Genomic DNA, 19,341 nt, shown 5'->3' on the forward strand with positions numbered 1-19,341 from the left:
CTGTTCCTGTGTTCTCTGTGCTCCTATTCAGCTGTACTATTTGGCAGTCTCCTTGCATTAGAAAGTGACTCCAGTCAAATAAGGTTTTGGGGTGGGTATGTGGATCCAGCATGAAAGGTGATAGCCTCAACGCTCAATTGAGACCACATTGGGATCATTGTTCCCAGTTTATTGGAAAAAATCCCAAACAAGATATGTGAGGGGGGGTGGGTTTCTGAATTTTGAATTACAGAACTCTATTGAGATAATAATAGCTACTGTCACAAGTAGGCTTCAATGAAGTTACTGTGAAAAGCCCCTAGTCGCCACATTCCGGCACCTGTTCGGGGAAGCCGGTACGGGAATTGAACCCGCGGTGCTGGCCTTGTTCTGCATTACAAGCCAGCTATTTAGCCCACTGTGCTAAACCAGCCCCTAATTAGCAAAGGACTTTGTCACAGAAGCCATTGTCTTTCCGGAGAAACTTACTTACAAGGACTGAGGAGCAGAATGAGTTTTTTAAAATCAAGAAGTCTATCAGTGGAATCTGGAGAATCTGCTTGTCAGTAACAATGTAAAGAATGATTGTGGGATTGGACAGCGTAGCTTTGAATCTTTGGAGATCTGGGATCATACCCAATACGGCTTGAAGGCTTTTTCTTTTTATAAATGAAGGATTTTGCCAACACCCATCCTAACCCTGCAATCCATGAGCAGTACCTCAAACCTGTCCATGATTTACTTAGAAAGAAGCTGTAGATAATTGGTGTGGGAATGGGTGACCCTCAGTTACCCCCTCACCCCACCCCACCCCACCACCACCATCGCACACACACACCCACACACACCAGGAGCTGAAATCTTCAAGAGAGGAAGCGAGAAGTGACAAAATAAATACAAGAACTTGCATGTAAACTGAGATTTAAATGATTTCCCCCCAAATTCACAAAGATTTGGGGTTACGAGGATAGGGTGGCGGTGTGGGATTAAGTAGGGTGGTCTTTCCAAGGACCGGTGCAGACTCAATGGGCCGAATGGCCTCCTTCTGTACTGTAAATTCTATGAAAAGTTGCACAAAGTAAATTCTTCCCTCATGGAGGTTCAGAGTCAAATTGTTGAATGATAAGTATTGAATGAAGACCGTGACAAGTCATATTCACTTAATCACACAGGTGTTCCCCAGCCAGGACCCCTTGGACAGAGCTGATTTCAACGCGGTGGAATACATCAACACGCTGTTCCCAACAGAACAGGTAGGAGAGCTAAAGCGATAACTGGATTCATTTTTCTCTGATGTGTGGTTTCTCCATATGATCTGTTGTTCAGGTCAGCTGAAGACTCTGTTCCAACCATCAGAAGGTACTTGATGAGCAGACAGTTGTCTGGAATTGGGCAGCAAAGCTCAGCGTATTCCTTTGCATGGCGTCTCTCTTTTACACTATTCTTAGGAAAATGTTCATTCTTTCTGTCTGGTGGAGGTATTTCATCTGTGTTGAGAGTCCCTTAGTGAGACTCCTGGGGAGTGCAAAAAAATGTAATTGATCAATCACTCATGTCTGGCTATAGGGCATTGCTGTCTGCAAAATTGCCATTGAATTTGTATAACAGTGGCTGCACTCAACGTAATTCATTTTACATGAGCGTTCCTGAACATTCCTGAGAGAAAAGATATGATGAGCTAAGCAAGTGTGCACCCAGAAACAGGCTAGTGGGCTGTAAGTGCTAAAGTGCCATTTATTTGTGCTGAGCTTTGAACGACGGACAGGATTAATTGTAGCAGATGTGGAAAGATGCTGTCATAAAGCTTTCTGCCACTTTATATTGGCTTATAGTCAAGTTGAGACAAGATGTCATCAGAAAGCTGCAAATAAAGAGATGAATGCCAAGCTTTCTCACACAGGTAGGAGAGTTGATTTAAAGAGAAGAGCGAGTCCTTCTTAGTCAGAACACTCCTCTGTTTCATGTATATGTAAATAAATATATTCTGGAAGTTAACCCATGACCCTCTGGCAAATCATTACCAGTGTTTGCTTGATCCTTACCTCTTGGGTTGCTTCAGTAATGCCCACTTTAAAGGCAGGTGTCGTGGAGCAGCCGCATTTAAAGCCATGGGCACCACGACTTGAGGTTATAATTCAGCCAGCAGGATACTTTCCTGTAATCGATGTCTCTGATTGACATTTGGCCCTGTGCGGTCAGGGACCTCAGTGGATTCAGTGGAACCTCTCTGCAATCTCCCCTATTAGTTAAGCCTGGAGGAGACATGTAGCAAGGCAGCCCAATCCAAGAGGTTTCCGCTGGAAGTGAAGTGCCAAGAAGAATCTTTTTGCCTGTACGAAATAGAAGATTATTGATCCCTGTTGCATTTTTTTTTTGTTCAGATCAGCCACAATCTTCTTGAATAGTGGAGCAGGTTCGAGGGGCCAGATGGCCCACTCCAGCTCCTAGCACTTGTATTCTTTTTTTAAAAATAATTTTTATTGGAATTTTTTACAGAAAATATAAAACATAACGACAAACAATGAAATGCAACAAAATAACCCATAATAACTGTAACACCCCCAGACCGTATCGACGCATGTATCACATCTCCACCACCCCCCAACCCCAATGAACAACAAAAGAACTTAAAAATAAATTAAAATTAAATAAACAAACATAGTCATCGCCCCCCCCCCCCCCCAACTTTCCCCCCCCTGGTTGCTGCTGCTACTGTCCCTGTACCCTATCGTTGAGCCAGAAAGTCGAGGAAAGGTTGCCACCGCCTAAAGAACCCTTGTACCGACCCTCTCAGGGCGAATTTGACCTTCTCTAGCTTAATGAATCCCGCCATGTCATTGATCCAGGTCTCCACGCTTGTGGGCCTCGCATCCTTCCATTGTAGCAAGATCCTTCGCCGGGCTACTAGGGACGCAAAGGCCAGCACACCGGCCTCTTTCGCCTCCTGCACTCCCGGCTCCACCCCAACCCCAAAAATCGCGAGTCCCCATCCTGGCTTGACCCTGGATCCCACCACCATCGACACCGTCCTCGCCACCCCCTTCCAGAACTAGCACTTGTATTCTAATGTACATTCAACAAAGACCCTTTAAAGCGTGTCCAACATTAATTGGAGACAATCTATTTTTATTTTTTTATAAAAATAATTTAGAATGCCCAATTCATTTTTTCCATTTAAGAGACAGTTTAGCATGATCAATCCACCTACCCTGCACATCTTTGGGTTGTGGGGGCGAAACCCACACGAACACGGGGAGAATGTGCAAACTCCACACTGACAGTGACCCAGAGCCGGGATCGAACCTGGGACCTCGGCGCCGTTAGCACTGTGCCACCGTGCTGTCCCTTGATCCCTGTTGCATGGCAGTGTTCAGAATAGCACTGTTGTGGAGGTGAACTTGATAGCAGCTCTTCAACCCTCCCATTAGCTAGGGAATATACAAGGCGTGTGGGAAAACTATCTGGAAAGAGAAGTGAAGGAAATAAATCTCACCAAAAAAAAACATTATTGGATTATTTCAGACTATGCTTTAAAATAAATAGGATGAAAGGAGTCAACCAAATACTTCAAAAAAGAGAGTCTTTAGCGGGTTTTCTGAGTCATTGGTGACTGCTGCCATCAGTTCAGCCTTGTACAAATTAATCATCCTCAAACTGATGGTTGGAAAATGTGCCAGCTTCTTGTAATAATTTCCCAGCGCGTTCGTTCATTTGTTAAGCATGTTGCTGGCATGTACACAAATACTCCATCTGAGGGAAATCATTCGAATATCTCTGATACACTGGCTGTTCTGATTGAAGCTGCGTTTTGTAGCTGATACAAGTGGATACAGTAACATTGTGGTTATGTTTAAATCCCGCTGTGACTGGGGAAATTTAGCTTCAGTTAAGTGAAATTCGCTAAGTCCGGAATAAAAAGCTGGTATCTCTAACAGGGCGTCACAGCAGCAGATTGGCTAGCACTGTTGCTTCACAGCTCCAGGGTCCCAGGTTCGATTCCTGTCTTGGGTCACTGTGCGGAGTCTGCATGTTCTCCCGGTGTCTGCATGGGTTTCCTCCGGGTGCTCCGGTTTCCTCCCATAGTCCAAAGATGTGCAGATTGGGTGGATTGGCCATGCTAAATTGCCCTTAGTGTCCAAAAATGTTAGGTGGAGTTACGGGTTAGGGTGGAGGTGTGGGCTTAAGTAGGGATCTTTCCAAGGGCCGGTGCAGACCCAATGGGCCGAATGGCCTCCTTCTGCACTGTAATTTTTATGATTCTGTAACAGTAACTATGAAACTGCTAGATTACTCAACTGGTTCACTAGTGTCCTTTTGGGGAAGAAACTCTGTTGTCCATACTCGGTCTGTGGCCCCATACCCATGGCAATGTGGTTGACTTGTAGTTCTCCGAAATGGCCTAGCGAGCCATGCAGCTGTATCAAAACCACCATGATAGACTGGAGTGATTCAAGATACCTTCTCAAGGTCGATTAGTGATGGACAAATACACTCTGGCCTTGCCATCGATGTCCAGGCCCTGCAAGTGAATTTTAAAAACCTAGTGCAAAATAAAGCAGGTGTCAGTGCCTAATCTAACACTGAAGGAGTCTCACTCATTTCCACTTCAGGTTTTCAGGTTGGACAGTGACTTCGTATTTATTTTTAAAAACATATTTCTTTATTCTCCTCCTTTTTCGCATTTTCTCCCAAATTTGCACCCACCAACAATAAACAATAATCAGTAATAAACAATAATCAGTAACAAATATGTCAATCCCCATATCAATAACAACAATCCCAACCTCCTACCAAACCAAAACATTCACCCACATATTCACATAAACAACTGACAAAAAGGAATCAGGAATCACTCATGGCCACCATTAGCACCCATCTACCCTTACCCTCCCACCCACCCTCCCCAACTAATGTTCGATGTTATCCAGTTCTTGAAAGTGCATTATGAATAATGCCCATGACTTGTAGAACCTCTCCATCCTTCCCCTCAGTTCAAACTTAACCTTCTCAAGAGTCAAGAATTCCAACAGGTCCCCCCGCCACGCCAGGGCACAGGGTGGAGAGGCTGCCCTCCAACCTGTCAGGATCCGCCTTCAGGCGATCAACAAGGCGAAGGCTACAGCATCTGCCTCCGCACCCGTTTCCAACCCTGGCTGGTCCGACACCCCGAATATGGCCTCCCGGTGGCCCGGGTCCAGTTTCACATGCACCACTTTAGAAATTATCCTAAAAACCTCCTTCCAGTAATCTCTAGCTTTGGACAGGACCAAAACATATCAACGTGGTTAGCGGGGCTCTCCCGCAACATTCACACACATCTTCTACTCCTTCAAAGAATCGGCTCATCCTCGCCCTCATATAGCACCTCGTATATAGGTGTGCTCTGTATACCACCTTCAGCTGTATCAGTCCCAACCTTGCGCACAAGGTGGAGGCATTCACTCTCCGGAGCACCTCACACCAGAACCTCCCCTCCATATCCTCTCCCAACTCTTCCTCCCACTTTGCTTTGATCCCTTCCAGCGGTGCCTTCTCCTTCTCCAAAATAGCTCCGTAGACCGCTGACACTACCCTCTTCTCCAGTCCCCTTGTCGTCAGCACCTCCTCCAGCAATGTGGAGGCCGGCTTCTCCGGGAAGTTCTGTATCTCCTTTCTGGCAAAATCTCAAACCTGCATGTATCTAAACATTTCTCCCTGCTCCAGCCCATACTTCGCTGTGACTTCATATTTATCTAGCGTCGTTGTGAGACAGAATAACTTTGTACTGATGCTATAGTGTGCATGCCTCCTTGTGTGGAGAGTAGAGAGCTCTACAGGCATACAATGTGCTCCATTCTCTTGCCTCACTATTGTACCTGCTTGGTGTCAGGGTTATACAGTATAGAAGAGATTGTTCAATGTGCAGGTTTTTGTTCTAGGAGAAGTAGTTATCTTTCCCGCCATTTGACGGGTAGATCACACATTCTCCACCAATGCCTCTCCATTCTCATCCAGTGAAGTGGTACTGCACTCGTCTTGTTCCATTCTTATTTACCAATTGTAGCCGTTGTATCATTTGTAATGGCTTTGCTTCCTGTTCTTGTACAGTTATCTTTGGTGTCCCCCGAGGATCTACCAGTCCAAAAATGTGCAGATTAGTTAGATTGGCCATGCTAAAATTGATCCTTAGTGTCCAAAGGTGTGTGGGTTGGGTGAGGCTGCGGGGAACGGGCGGGCGCGAGGGTCTGAGTGGGGTGCTCTTTCAGGGGGTTGGTGCAGATTTGACGGGTTGAATGGCCTCTTTCTGCACTATAGAGATTCTATCCCTGGCTCCCTCCTATTTCCCATCTACATGCTGCACCTCGATGACATCATCTGAAAGCACAGCATTACTTTTCACATGTACGTTGACAGCACCCAGCTCTACCTCATCACTTCCTCGATTCCTTCACTGTTGCTGGATTTTCAAATTTTGCATATCCCAGAGTGATTGAATAAATATTTCCTCCAACTAAATATTAGCAAGACCAAAACCCAATCCATTTCCTAGCTGCGACTCCATCCCTGTTCCTGGCAACCACCTGAAACTAAACCAGTCTGTTTGCACCCTTGCTTTTGTACTTGACTCTGAGATGAGCTTCTGACCATCTATTAGTGTCATCACTAAGACCACCTATTTCCACCTTCTTAACATCTGATTTGGTCCCTGTCTCAACTCATCTGCTGTTGAAACCCTCATTCGTGCCGTTGTCACCTCCAGACTTGACTACCCTAATGCATTCCTGGCAGGCCCACCGCATTCTACCCTCCATCAACGTGAGGGTATCAAAACTCTGCTGCCTGTGTCCTTTTATTTATCTATTGCCTCTGTGCTCACTGACAGTTGTTCCTGGTCTAATACTGAAGTGAAGGGAGTCTCACTCATTTTCACTTTAGCTTGTCAGATTGACTTCAGATGTATCCTCCTTTTGCCGGATAACTGCAGTGTTGCTGTGAGACAACTTTGCACTGATGCCTGTACAACTATGTGACTGCTTCTATTTTTAACATTCCCATCCTTGTTTTCATCCCTGCATAATCTCTCCTCTCCCTATCTCTGTAAATGTCTGCAGCCTCATAACTCTGAGCTATCAGCACTCATCTAATTCTGGCTCTTGTGCATCACTGATTTTAATCACTCCACAGTTGATGGCCGTGCCTTCAGTTGCCTAGACCTTAGGTTCTGGCATACCCTCCCTACACTGTCTCTGACCCTCTACCTCTCTTTCCTTCTTTAAGACCCTCCTTAAAACCCACCTCCTTTGACCAAGCTTTTGGCCTTCTGCTCTAATATCACCTTCTGTGTCAATATTTGTTTGTAATGCTTATGTGAAGCACTTTGGAACATTTTTTATGATGTGAAAGATGTTTTCTAAATAACGAGTTGTTATTGACCTTGTCTGTGTTAGAATGCCAGTTGTGTGACTGTTAAGTTACTAATTTAATTGCATTAAAAGATGGTCTTTCTAAGAAAATGGCTCAACATATATTAACTGTTAGATGGAGTAATCTGGATGTTTATGGATAATAGAACTGTAAATTAAAGTTGTGACGAATTGATGTTTGCTTGAAGGATTAACTATCTCTTTCTTGTGCTCCACTAGGAGTCACTGCTTTACTGAATTTAAAGCTGCTCTTTACTCAGTTTAGCTTTTAACAAACTGAATGTTCTTACTCTTGCTTTTCTTTCCCTCCAAAGTCTTTAGCCAACATTGATGAAGTTGTAAACAAGATTAGACTAAAGATAAGGTGAGTGAAATAAATTAACTCTTTATTGTTAGTAAGGATTCCACAATGTCTCATTTAAATGTACGTACAAGCGAAGATTGTCCTTTCTATCACTTGTATCTTTGTGAAGTATTTGACAAGAGTAGATTTTGATTTACATTACCTGATGCCCTTGTGCACCACAGCCCCGGCTCCTCACCGCACCACCAACCTCTCATCATCACCCTACCATTGCTGGCTGTGTCTTATTCTGACATGCTGAAGTTCTACGCCAACTCCTGCCTCTTCCTTAAAACCCATCCCTTTGACATCCTCGGCAGCAATATGGAAGGGGGTGGGGAGGATAGACAGTGGTACTATCACTGGATTAAAAAATCCAGAGGCCCAGGCTAATGCTATAGGGTTCCAATCCCACCACAGCAGCTGGTGAAATTTGAATTGAGTTAATAAGTCTGACGTTATGAAGCTAGTCCTAATGATGGTGCCATGCAACTACGATGGCCATTATGACGTAAAAACCCATTGATTCAGGGATTCCCTTTAGGGAAGGAAATCTGCCATCCTTACCCAGTTCTGGACTACATTTGACTTCTAACCCATAGCAATATGGTTGGCTTGTAAGTGCCCTCTTAAATCCCATGAAAGAATACATTAAAAAAAACAGGAGAGTGGGACTAATTAGGTAGTTATTTGAAAGAGCTGACACAGGGAAAGTTGGTTAAATAGCCTCCTGTGTTATATGAAGCCAAATCGTCCAACTTAATATTGTTTGACATTGCTGGAAATAAAGAGACATATTGTTGAAGATTTTCATCTTGTGCGTGTGTGTGTGTATAAATATATTGAAACATGTCCATGCAGTGTGTCTTTTTCAACTAAACGAAAGCTTGAGGGCCATTCACTCCCCATACCAATGCTTTGAGCAATCAGTCGACCTGCCTGGTTTGAATTTAAACAAAAGTCTGGCAGTTAGCTGTTCGCTGGTGCAGCCTCCATGGCAACACCTTTATCATTCAGAGTCTACTTGCCAACCAATCAGTACTCTCTTGTCATACAGTTTGAAGTGTTGTTCGCTTTATAGTTGGTATTCTTGAGAATCAGACCTGATGTGTGCAACACAAAAGACTTGTGAAGGCATGTCTCTTTTTCAGCAGCACTCTGTGCTGTCATTTGATATCTTGAATGGATTTCTCTCTGTTCCCAATTCCTGGTTATTTGTTGATGAGGTGGAAGGTTGGAGCCTCAGCACTGATTCTTGGGGGTCACCATTTGCAGCTTCCCACCAATGCAAAGTACTGCCCTAAAAAATTCCCATTTTTCCTGATTCTCTGCCCTTGCTTCACTATCAACTTCCTATCCAGGTGAATAGGTTGCTTCTAATTCTGCATCATAATTTTAATTGACAATTTATTTTGCTCATGGCTCATGAAAATCTGTGAATGCGACATTGGTTTGTTTTCCTTTGTTGGGAAACTCTGCAATTCTGTGAAGGAGCTTTTATTAGGCTTGTTAGTCATGAGTTACCAGAACTATGCTGGCTTTTATCAATCTGTACTTGTACCAGTGCTCACATACTTTCAGTGAGTGATAACATATTTCAGCAACATTTCCACTGTTGTTATCACCTTTACCAACCTCTACTTAGTTTTCCCTTATCAGCTTTTCAACATCAGCAACTCCATTTACATTGCACTAATATCGTAGTAAAATAACCAGGGCTTTAAAAAATGGTCACAGCTAAAAAGGGGGACTTTAGGAGGGATGACTGGTTGAAGAACTGGGTTTTAAAGAAGGCGTCAAAGGAGAAGGAGGTAGTGAGGCAGGGAAATTTGGGAAGAAAATTCCTGCTGGTGGTTTTTGAGCAGCTAAAGCTGTGGCCGATGATGAGACGAAGGGAGGGAGGAAAACAGAAACCTGGGGCTCGTGTAATGGAGATTTTGGGTTGGGAGTCTGTTGGTTTGAGGCCATGCAAGAATGTTCAGCCCTAGGGCACTAGGGCCCAATGCAGAGCAGTGGAAGCAGGCGGATGAACGGGAGGCTAGGTGTGGGGTAGATTTTTAAAAAAGTCCATGTCAGTATACAGCAGAACCAGGAAAACATCTAGTTTTGGAAATAAGGACTGGAAATGATTATAGCATTAGATAGCAAAAGGAGAAATCCCTGCCATCTCTTTGCACAACTGTTTCTGAGTTCCTTAACTTCAACACCTTGGAGATTATTGTTGACCAGAAATAAACCTGGGCCAGGTAGGGCAATACCATGACTAAAATAAAATGGTAACGGCTGGGTTCTGTGTTAAGTAGTTCACTTGCTGACCTCTTAAAACCCTTCCACCATTTCCCGAGTAAAATAATATTTGTTGGAAAATTCACCACTTGTTGACTGTAGCCCCCGGTAGCACAGTGGGTAGCACTGTTGCTTCACAGCTCCAGGGTCCCAGGTTCTATTCCCGGCTTGGGTCACTGTTTGTGCGGAGTCTGCACGTTCTCCCTGTGCCTGCGTGGGTTTCCTCCGGGTGTTCGCTTTCCTCCCACAAGTCCCGAAAGACGTGTTTGTTAGGTGAATTGGACTTTCTGAATTCTCCCCCAGTGTACCTGAACAGGCGCCGGAGTGTGGCGACTAGGGGATTTTCACAGTAACTTCATTGCAGTGTTAATATAAGCGTACTTGTGACAATAATAAAGATTATTATTATTATTTCTTAGTTACATGCTGGGAGCACTGAAGCCCCATTGTTGAACCCCGCCAAAAGCTCCCAATTCCGTGCCCATCCCTGGCAGCTGTCTCAGGCTGAACCAAATTGCTGGCAACAGCATCTTATTTCACCGTGCAGAGCTTCCAATCTCGTATCCTCTCCACCCTAAAGACCAACTCCTTCCACCTCTATAACATCGTATGCCTCGCCCTATTCCAGGCCATCTACTGAACCTTAATAATTCCTTTATTACCTTCAACACTGTCTTAGCTGAAGGCCGATCACCACAAACTTCAGTGCTACCGAAACTGTTCTGGTTATTGTTTTCGAGTCCAGCTAACCTTTTTTCTGTTCGTTGAATTCCGTTAATCACATGAGTAAATTGAAATTTGAATGGCAGGTGATAAATGCTTGAATGAAGTGTTGCAGGAACAGCCCAGTAGGGTGCATCACTTGCACACTTAAAGTATGCTTTTGTTAGCACAGATGGCTGCAGTATAATTCATGGACCGTAGCTGTTTACAGTGCGTATTGTGCAGGGAATTATAAATGTGCTCAAACAGCTAATGAAATGTGGGTGTGTCAAACATTAATCTTGCCGTTCTTGCGATTACCTTGCAACAATTTGCAAGTGCACAAATAGTTGTTTGGAGGACTTTGCTGCGTTCAAGGCAGGTTGCAGCACTTTTTTATTATTCCATGGGATGTGGGCACCATTGGCAAAGCCAGTATTTGTTTCTCATCCCTGACTGTCCTTGAACTGAGTGGCTTGCTTAGCCATTTCCGAGTGGAGTTACACGCAGGCCCGGATGGCAGATTTCCTTCCCTAAATGACCGTGGAGATTTGGATGGATTTTATGACAAATAGGTGATATTTTTTTGACAAGCACTGAGGGTGGCTTTCAATTCCACCAGCTGCTGTGGTGGGATTTGAACCCAATTCTCCAAAACATTAACCTGGGCCTCTGGATTACTTGTCCAGTGACATTGCCGCCACACCACCATGTCCCCACATGAGGTTTACTTTCAAATACTTTGTGTGCCGAACTGTTCAAGATGTTTGAGTGTCTTCATAAGGCAAATTAATACAGCAATTTATTTTACAAAAAGCCGTGGACGTCATACAAAAGGTACAATATCTACAAAGTATCCCATTTCAACATTATCACCTAGGAATATAGGAACAGGGCAGGCAATTTAACCCCGTGAGCTTGTTCCACCATTTAATGGCTGGTCTGTGAACTAACTCCATGGCCTTGCCCATATCTCTAAACCTTTTGTTAACAAAAACCTTATCAGCCTCGGATTTAAAATTAATAACTGATCTCGCATTGGTTGACATTTGCGGAAGGGAAGCTCTGAACTCTTAGCACCCTATACACGTGGACGTGTTTCCTAACCTCAACTCTTGTAAGGCCTGGCTTTACTTTTTATACTATGCCTCCTCACAGACTCACAATTAACAGAAATAAAGCATATAGAGAAAAGCTATTCAGACAACTTAATATTTGAAAACTTTGATCAGATCATCCATTACACCCCTAAATTCCAAAGAATGCAACAAGTAATAATAATGCTATTGTCACAAGTAGACTTCAATGAAGTTACTGGGAAAAGCCCGGAGTCGCCACATTCTGGCGCCTGTTTGGGGAGGCCAGTACGGGAATTGAACCCGCGCCGCTGCTGGCATTGTTCTGCAGTACAACTCAGCGATTTAGCCCACTGTGCTAAACCAACCCCTCACTTTAATCCAGAGTCCTGGGGTGCGATTCTCTGCCCCCCCCACGCTGGGTGGGAGAATAGCGGGAGGGCCTCCCTACATTTTTCACGCCCTCCCGCTATTATCTCCCCCCCCCCCGGGCCTCATGCCTGTTTCAGCACGGCAGCAAACACACCTGCTCGCTGCCGTCGTGAAACAGGTGCCAAATGCCCGTTTGGGGCATCTGGGGGCCCGATTGGCACGGCAGTACCATGGCCGTGCCAAGGGGGCCGTGCGTCTGTAAGGATGCACTCTTTTCCCTCCGCCGCCCCGCAAGATCAAGCCACCACGTCTTGCGGGGCGGCTGAGGGACAAGACGCCAACTGCGCATGCACGGGTTGGCCTTGTCCAACCTGCGCATGCGTGGCTGACGTCATCGGCCGCGTCAGCCGGCGTGACGCTTGACGTGCAGCCTTGACGACCGTCGTCAAGGCCGCGCCGCCGTGATGCACGGGGCCGCGCTCCTAGCCCCGCCCTGGGGGGAGAATTGGCCCCGGAAGTGGGCGTGAAGGCTGCCGTGGGTCACGGCCTGTCCCACGGCAGCCTTTACGATTCTCCGCATTTGCGGAGAATCTCGCCCCTGGTGTTTTTCTGGTGAATCTACGCTGCATTTCTTCAAAGGCCAATATATTCTTCCTGCGATTTCGTGCCCAGAACTAATAGTACTCCAGGGTTGATCTAACCAGAGCTTTGCATGGTTCTGGCAGAACTTCCAACCACTTGTATTCTAGTCCACTAGCTACAAGGCCAGCATTCTAATTGCCTTTCTGATTATTTCCTGTACTTGTCCATTTTTCTGATCTATTTATTTGGATCTCCAGTGGTTTCAACTTTTCACCAATTAGAAAGAACTCTGTTCTACCCCATTAGGCACAAAGTGGATGACCTCTTATTTGGCTACATTCACATATATGTGTCACTGTTTTGAGCTTTCACTTAATCTATCAATGTTTTTTGGTAATTTTATGCAGATGTCCACACTGCTTACGATGCCACCTCTTTTCATGATTTCATCAAACTTTAATTTGTGGCTTTCTATCACAACACAGATCCTTGTGATACCACTCACCCTACCAATTAGAGTATCTGCCTATTGTGCGTAGCATGGTAGCACATTGTTGCTTCACAGCTCCAGGGTCCCAGGTTTGATTCCTGGCTTGGGTCATTGTGTGGAGTCTGCACGTTCTCCCTGTGTCTGCGTGACTTTCCTCCGGTATCCGGTTTCTTCCCACAGGTCCCAAAAGATGTGCTGTTAGGTGATTTGGACATTCTGAATTCTCACTTTGTGTACCTGAACCGGTGTCAGAATGTGACAACTAGGGACTTTTCACAGTAACTTCATTGCAGTGTAAATGTAAGCCTACTTGGGACAATAAAGATTATTATTATCTCTACTTTCTGTCTCCTGTTCCTCAGCAAATTTCCTAGCCAGGCAATAATTTGCTGTCAGTTCCATGAACTTCAATTTTAGTTTCTCATGAGGAACTTTATCAAATGCTTTCCAGAAATTCATATGAATAACATCCATAGATATTCTCCTGTCCAATACTTTAGTCACCCCCCACCTTTCATAAATAGTGGTGATTCTCCAGTCGAAAGGACCAATTCCTCAATTGAAGGAGCTTGGGAAGATTACAGTCAGGGCATCGCCAGTGTTTTCACCTACCTCCTTTAATACTCTGGAATGGAAGCCATCTGATCCTGGAAAGTTCCACTCCTTTGTACCATTATTTCTTTAAAATAAATTTAGAGTACCCAATTCATTTCTTTTTTCAATTGACGGGCAATTTAGCGTGGCCAATTCACCTACTCTGCACATCTTTTGGGTTGTGGGGGTGAAACCCACACAAACATGGGGAGAATGTGCAAACTCCACACAGATAGTGACCCAGAGCCGGGATCGAACCTGGGACCTCGGCGCCATGAGGCAACAGGGCTAATCAACTGTGCCACCGTGCTGCCCTCCATTCTACCATTATTGTCTTCTTTACTGTTAATTTACACATTCAAAGCCAAACCTAGTTATTAAATTACAATTGATATGACCCTTCTAAAGACAAATGTAAGTATAATTTCAGGATATATAATAGATTTTTGACAGTTTACATTCCAAGGCTCTACTTTTTATATTAATTTGCATCATTTTCCACGATCATTCAGTAGTATGTTCGTCTCTTTTTATGTTTTTTTAGTGGCCTTTTCTCGAACTGCAAACTGTTGTATGATGCTGCCAGATTAAGGCAAAATAAAAAGTATTTTAATTTCAGTAATAAAGAAATGATAGTCAAAATTTGAGCTTTACTGTAATTCCTGTTGAAAAAAGAAAAATCTTAATTCTATCGCTTGAAAATCATTAAGAAAGTCAACAAGGATTTTGTGGAATTATGATTGTAATTTTTCACTTGAATTGCATGTAATGTGGATTTAACACTACCAGTTAGAAGCATTTCCTGTATAAAGGTGACTTTTATTTAACACCCTCTTTTTAAAATTGAGCTTTTTCAGTGTGAGCACCTGGTGTGTGTTATATTTTGAAAATCAACTCAAGATTTGTTTTTTGTAAAAATCACAACTGCTGTTTCAAGCCCATTTAGTCTGTGTTGCGTGTGGAAATTCTGGCAGTCCAACAAACAGCTGAAAAAAAATCTGATTCAGCCATAACTTGAAGCCATCACAAGAATATTAACATGGTGGAGAAATGGTGGACGTGTTTGTATCTCCTTAATTAGGCACTGCAAACAGATCAAAGTGACTCTTTCAAGAATAACAAATCAGTTTGTGGAGCATATAATGTCTTGGTTACCTTGGTTTGCCAAAGAAGATTTGCAAGGCGTAGGCTTCAGAAAGTGAATTAGTGCAGATTGGAATTCTGTTTGTGCTCAGGTCTTGCATACATTTATCAGTCAGCATTGCTTGTGTTGGCATTGCCTCAGTGCTCAAGAGGTGCTGACAGATTTACTTTCCATTTTACAAAGGATCTGTGCCTGCCTTTTGAAAGCAGTAGCTACATAATTTCTTGTGTATGAAAGCTCTAAACGGAGGCACTTTCCTATTCTTTTAGGCTTCTAATGCAGGGAAGTAATTTGACAACTTTCCATCAGAAGACTTTTTAACAAAAAGCATAAGGAAGAAAGAGTAACCACAGCTAAACAATCATTTTTTGTGTAAGAGAGATGCAGTGTCTCTGGTATTTGCAGTGTGGGTGTCTAAAGCAGCAAAAATACACAAATTGCATTGAAAAATAAATGCCTGGTTGCAAATGAATGATTTGGATCAGGGTACTTCCTATCCCTTTCAATTCACCTGATCATAGAGACTCAGTTACAATCTCCTGCAACTTAAAAATAGTCTTAGGCAAATTGCAACTCTCCCCGCAATTGTTGATCACTTATCTGAAGAGCACCTTCCTGCTTGTACTTTTCCAAAATTTATCTGCATCTAAAATTATGTTGCCTAGTTACTGACTGCAATCTTCTCCCCTGGCAACAGTCTGAGGCTAAGCTAATTTGATGTCACATTTGACCCTGAGATGAGCTTCTAACCTCTCAGTTGCACCTTTTATTAAGACTGGCAATTTCCACATCCATGACCTGGCCCCTGCCTCAGCTCACCTGCTGCTGAAACACATTTTGTTACCTCTGGACATGACCATTCCAATGCACTGTTGGCTGCTCTCCCACATTCTACTTATTGTAAACTAGGAGAGATCATCCAAATTTCTGCTGCATATGTCTCAACTCGCACGAGGTCCAGTTCCGCTATCACCCCGAGGCACCCGGTCAAGCAGCATCTTGATTTAAAAATTCTCATTCTTATTTTCAGGACCTTCCATGGTCTCGCTCCTCCATATCTCTGAAATCTTCTCCAGCCTCGCAACCCTCCCAAGATATCTGTGCTCCTCTAATTCTGACCTTGCAAGTATCCCCAATTTTAATTGCTCCACCATTGGTGGCTGCACCTTCAACTGCATGGGCATAAAACTTGTGGAATACCCTCGACCCAAGACCGCAAGAAACTTCAGAGAGTTGTGAACACAGCCCAGTTCATCACACGAACCTGCCTCCCATCCATTGACTCCATCTACGCCTCCTGCTGCCTGGGGAAAGTGGGCAGCATAATCAAAGACCCCTCCCACCCGGCTTACTCACTCTTCCAACATCTCCCATCGGGCAGGAGATACAAAAGTCTGAGAACACGCACGGACAGACTCAAAAACAGCTTCTTCCGCGTTGTTACCAGACTCCTAAACGACCCTCTTACGGACTGACCTCATTAGCACTACACCCCTGTATGCTTCACCCGATGCCGGTTTTTATGTAGTTACATTGTGTACCTTGTGTTGCCCTATTATGTATTTTCTTTTATTTCCTTTTTTTTCATGTACTTACTGATCTGTTGAGCTGCTCGCAGAGAAATACTTTTCACTGTACCTCGATACACGTGACAATAAACAAATCCAATCCAATCCACCGCTCTTCCTCACATTCCTCTTGTAAGACATTTCTTTAAACCTACCTCTTTGTTTTCTGACCTAATATCTCTTTATGTGGCTTGTTATCATATCCTGATTTATAATTCTCCTGTAAAGTCCCTATACACACAAGTCTAAGTCATTAATAAAAATCAAGAAAAGCAGTGGTCCTAAGATGATCCTTGGGGAAGCGAACTGTGAACCTTCCTCCATCTCAAAAGACGACGGTTCACCACTGCTCCCTGCATTTTTTCACTCAGTGAGCATCAAATTCATTCTGCCACTGTCCCAGTTATTCCATGGGCTTCAACTTTGCTGACAAGTCTATTATGTGGCACTTTATCAAACACATTTTGGGAGTCCGTACACACATCAGCCCTCTCTGTTGTTCTGGTCCCACCTAGACCGACAACTGCCTAATCTGCCTGGATTTTTCACTCCCACTTGGTACACGTGACAATAAATCTAAATCGACTGTCAGAAAGATATTCAAATTTTCAGTGACCGGCTGGAAGGATCATACAACAAGATTTCAACCGTAAGACTTTTCTTGTACTAAACTAAATTGAAAGCAAATTACTGTAGATGCTGGAATTTGAAACAAAAAAACAAAAATACTGGCCAATCACAGCAGGTCTGACAGCATCTGTGGAGGGAGAAGGGAGCTAACGTTTCGAGTCTGGATGATTCTTTGTCGAAGCCGGAGAGAACTGGAAATAGGGTCAGATTTATATTGGGGAGGCGTGGAGTGCTAGGGCTGGATTGGGGCACAGCGATAGGTGGAGATTGACAAAGATGTTGTGGACAGAAAGACGAAAGGAATGTAATTGGAGGTGATTAAGGCTAAGAAGGGGGCTAATAGTGGCAGATAAAGAGATTAGGACGGTGAGCAGTGTGTCAAAGGGCAGCTAGGAACAGATGACCCAAGTGGAGTGGGTGGGGGAAGGGACAACAATGGTGAGGGAAAAACAGATCAAAGGAAGAAATGAAAATAAATGGATGGGAATAAAGATGGGGTGAAGGTGGAGGAGAGAGTTCACAGTCTGAAGTTGAAGTCCGGAAGGCTGTAAAGTGCCTAATTGGAAGATGAGGTGCCGTTCCTCCAGTTTGCGCTGGCCTTCACTGTAACATTGTCGCAGGCCAAGGATGGACATGTGGACGTGAGAGCGGGGGGGCGGAGGGGGGTGAGTTGAAATGGCAGCGACAGGAAGGTCTGGGTCTTGCTTGCGGACGGACCGGAGGTGTCCTGCAAAGCAATCACCCAGTCTGCGTTTAGTCTCCCCAATGTAGAGTAGGCCACGTTGGGAGCAGCGAATGCAATAGACCAGAGCGTGAGGCACTGCCTTACTTGAAAAGAGTGTTTTAGGCCTTGGGATGGTGAGCAGAGACGAGGTAAAGGGGTAGGTGTTACACCGTCTGCGATTGCATAGGAAGGTGATGTGGGAAGAGGATGAGGTGATGGAGGAGTGAAGAAGGGTATCCCGGAGGGAAATGTTCCTTCAAAATGCGAAAAGCAACATTGCCTAAACTCTGTTTCAGTCGGCAATTTATATTCTAATCTACAGAGAGGTTTTCCTGTTTAACTTAAATCCCCCTCCGCTGTGATCTTGCAGTCTCTCGTCCTGCCGCTCTCTCTGAGGGAACATAAAATCGGATGAATCATCTCCTCAACCTTCTAAGTGATAAAGGTGACGTTCTGCCGAAACTTGAACAAAATACATTGCCAAGTCTACTGTCCACGATTTCTGCCCACCTACCCATGCCACTTCTGCACCCCAAAATTATCAATTTCCACCTGACCCGAGCTTGAAACATTTTCAGATGGGATTACCGACTCTTGAATCTTAAAGGCATGACATTCTGTCACTTCAGTCTACACAAAGCCTGCTTTATTATGTTGTATTTGAGGAAGTGGTTATCCTTGTGAAGAAATTGAAGCATTTTTGCTCATAGAGGATTGTTTATTGTTCTGGTCACAGTGCATAGGGTTGAAATTAAACAATACTAGCTAATTCATCAATGCACATAATAGTCAGATAAATTATAGGCTTTGGTTAATGTGAAATTAGATTCTTCCCTTGGAATAGAAAAGGTGATTTATTATGTCTGTTGAATGCGGATTTATTGGTGCCACCGTGTCCTGCAGCATCGCTGATAGCTGGATTAATATGGATGTCCCAAAATTCTACAATTTGTGGTTCAGAGTGTGCTAGTGATTACCATGTGCACAAGAGATAAACTTGGAACTTGGAAGCTCATGAATGGCTGATTGCCGAAATGTAGTTACACGAAATACAATTTTTGTTCCAAGATATTTTCAAAGGAATTTGCAGCTGTACATTGAGTTGCAAGGCAGCAAGACTGTCTGGAGCTGTCTTTAATACAAGGCTATCCAGGAACAGAGGAATTAGGAGCAGAAGTAGGCAATTCAACCGTAGAACATAGAACAGTACAGCACAGAACAGGCCCTTCGGCCCTCAATGTTGTGCCGAGCCATGATCACCCTACTCAAACCCACGTATCCACCCTATACCCGTAACCCAACAACCCCCCCTTAACCTTACTTTTATTAGGACACTACGGGCAATTTAGCATGGCCAATCCACCTAACCCGCACATCTTTGGACTGTGGGAGGAAACCGGAGCACCCGGAGGAAACCCACGCACACAGGGGGAGGACATGCAGACTCC

General features: G+C 44.2%; 1 protein-coding gene across 1 annotated transcript in view; it reads left to right on the forward strand.

Annotated features, from left to right (window-relative positions):
- Positions 1-19,341, forward strand: part of vps53 (VPS53 subunit of GARP complex) — a 269,146-nt gene that overhangs the window by 4,808 nt on the left and 244,997 nt on the right. Inside the window, exons 2-3 of the mRNA XM_038814428.1 lie at positions 1,152-1,232; positions 7,697-7,746. Of these exons, the coding sequence (XP_038670356.1) occupies positions 1,152-1,232; positions 7,697-7,746 (131 nt within the window). The remainder of the gene's footprint in view (positions 1-1,151; positions 1,233-7,696; positions 7,747-19,341) is intronic.

Source organism: Scyliorhinus canicula, chromosome 12 (assembly GCF_902713615.1).
Source record: "Scyliorhinus canicula chromosome 12, sScyCan1.1, whole genome shotgun sequence".
Taxonomy (NCBI): Eukaryota; Metazoa; Chordata; class Chondrichthyes; order Carcharhiniformes; family Scyliorhinidae; genus Scyliorhinus; species Scyliorhinus canicula.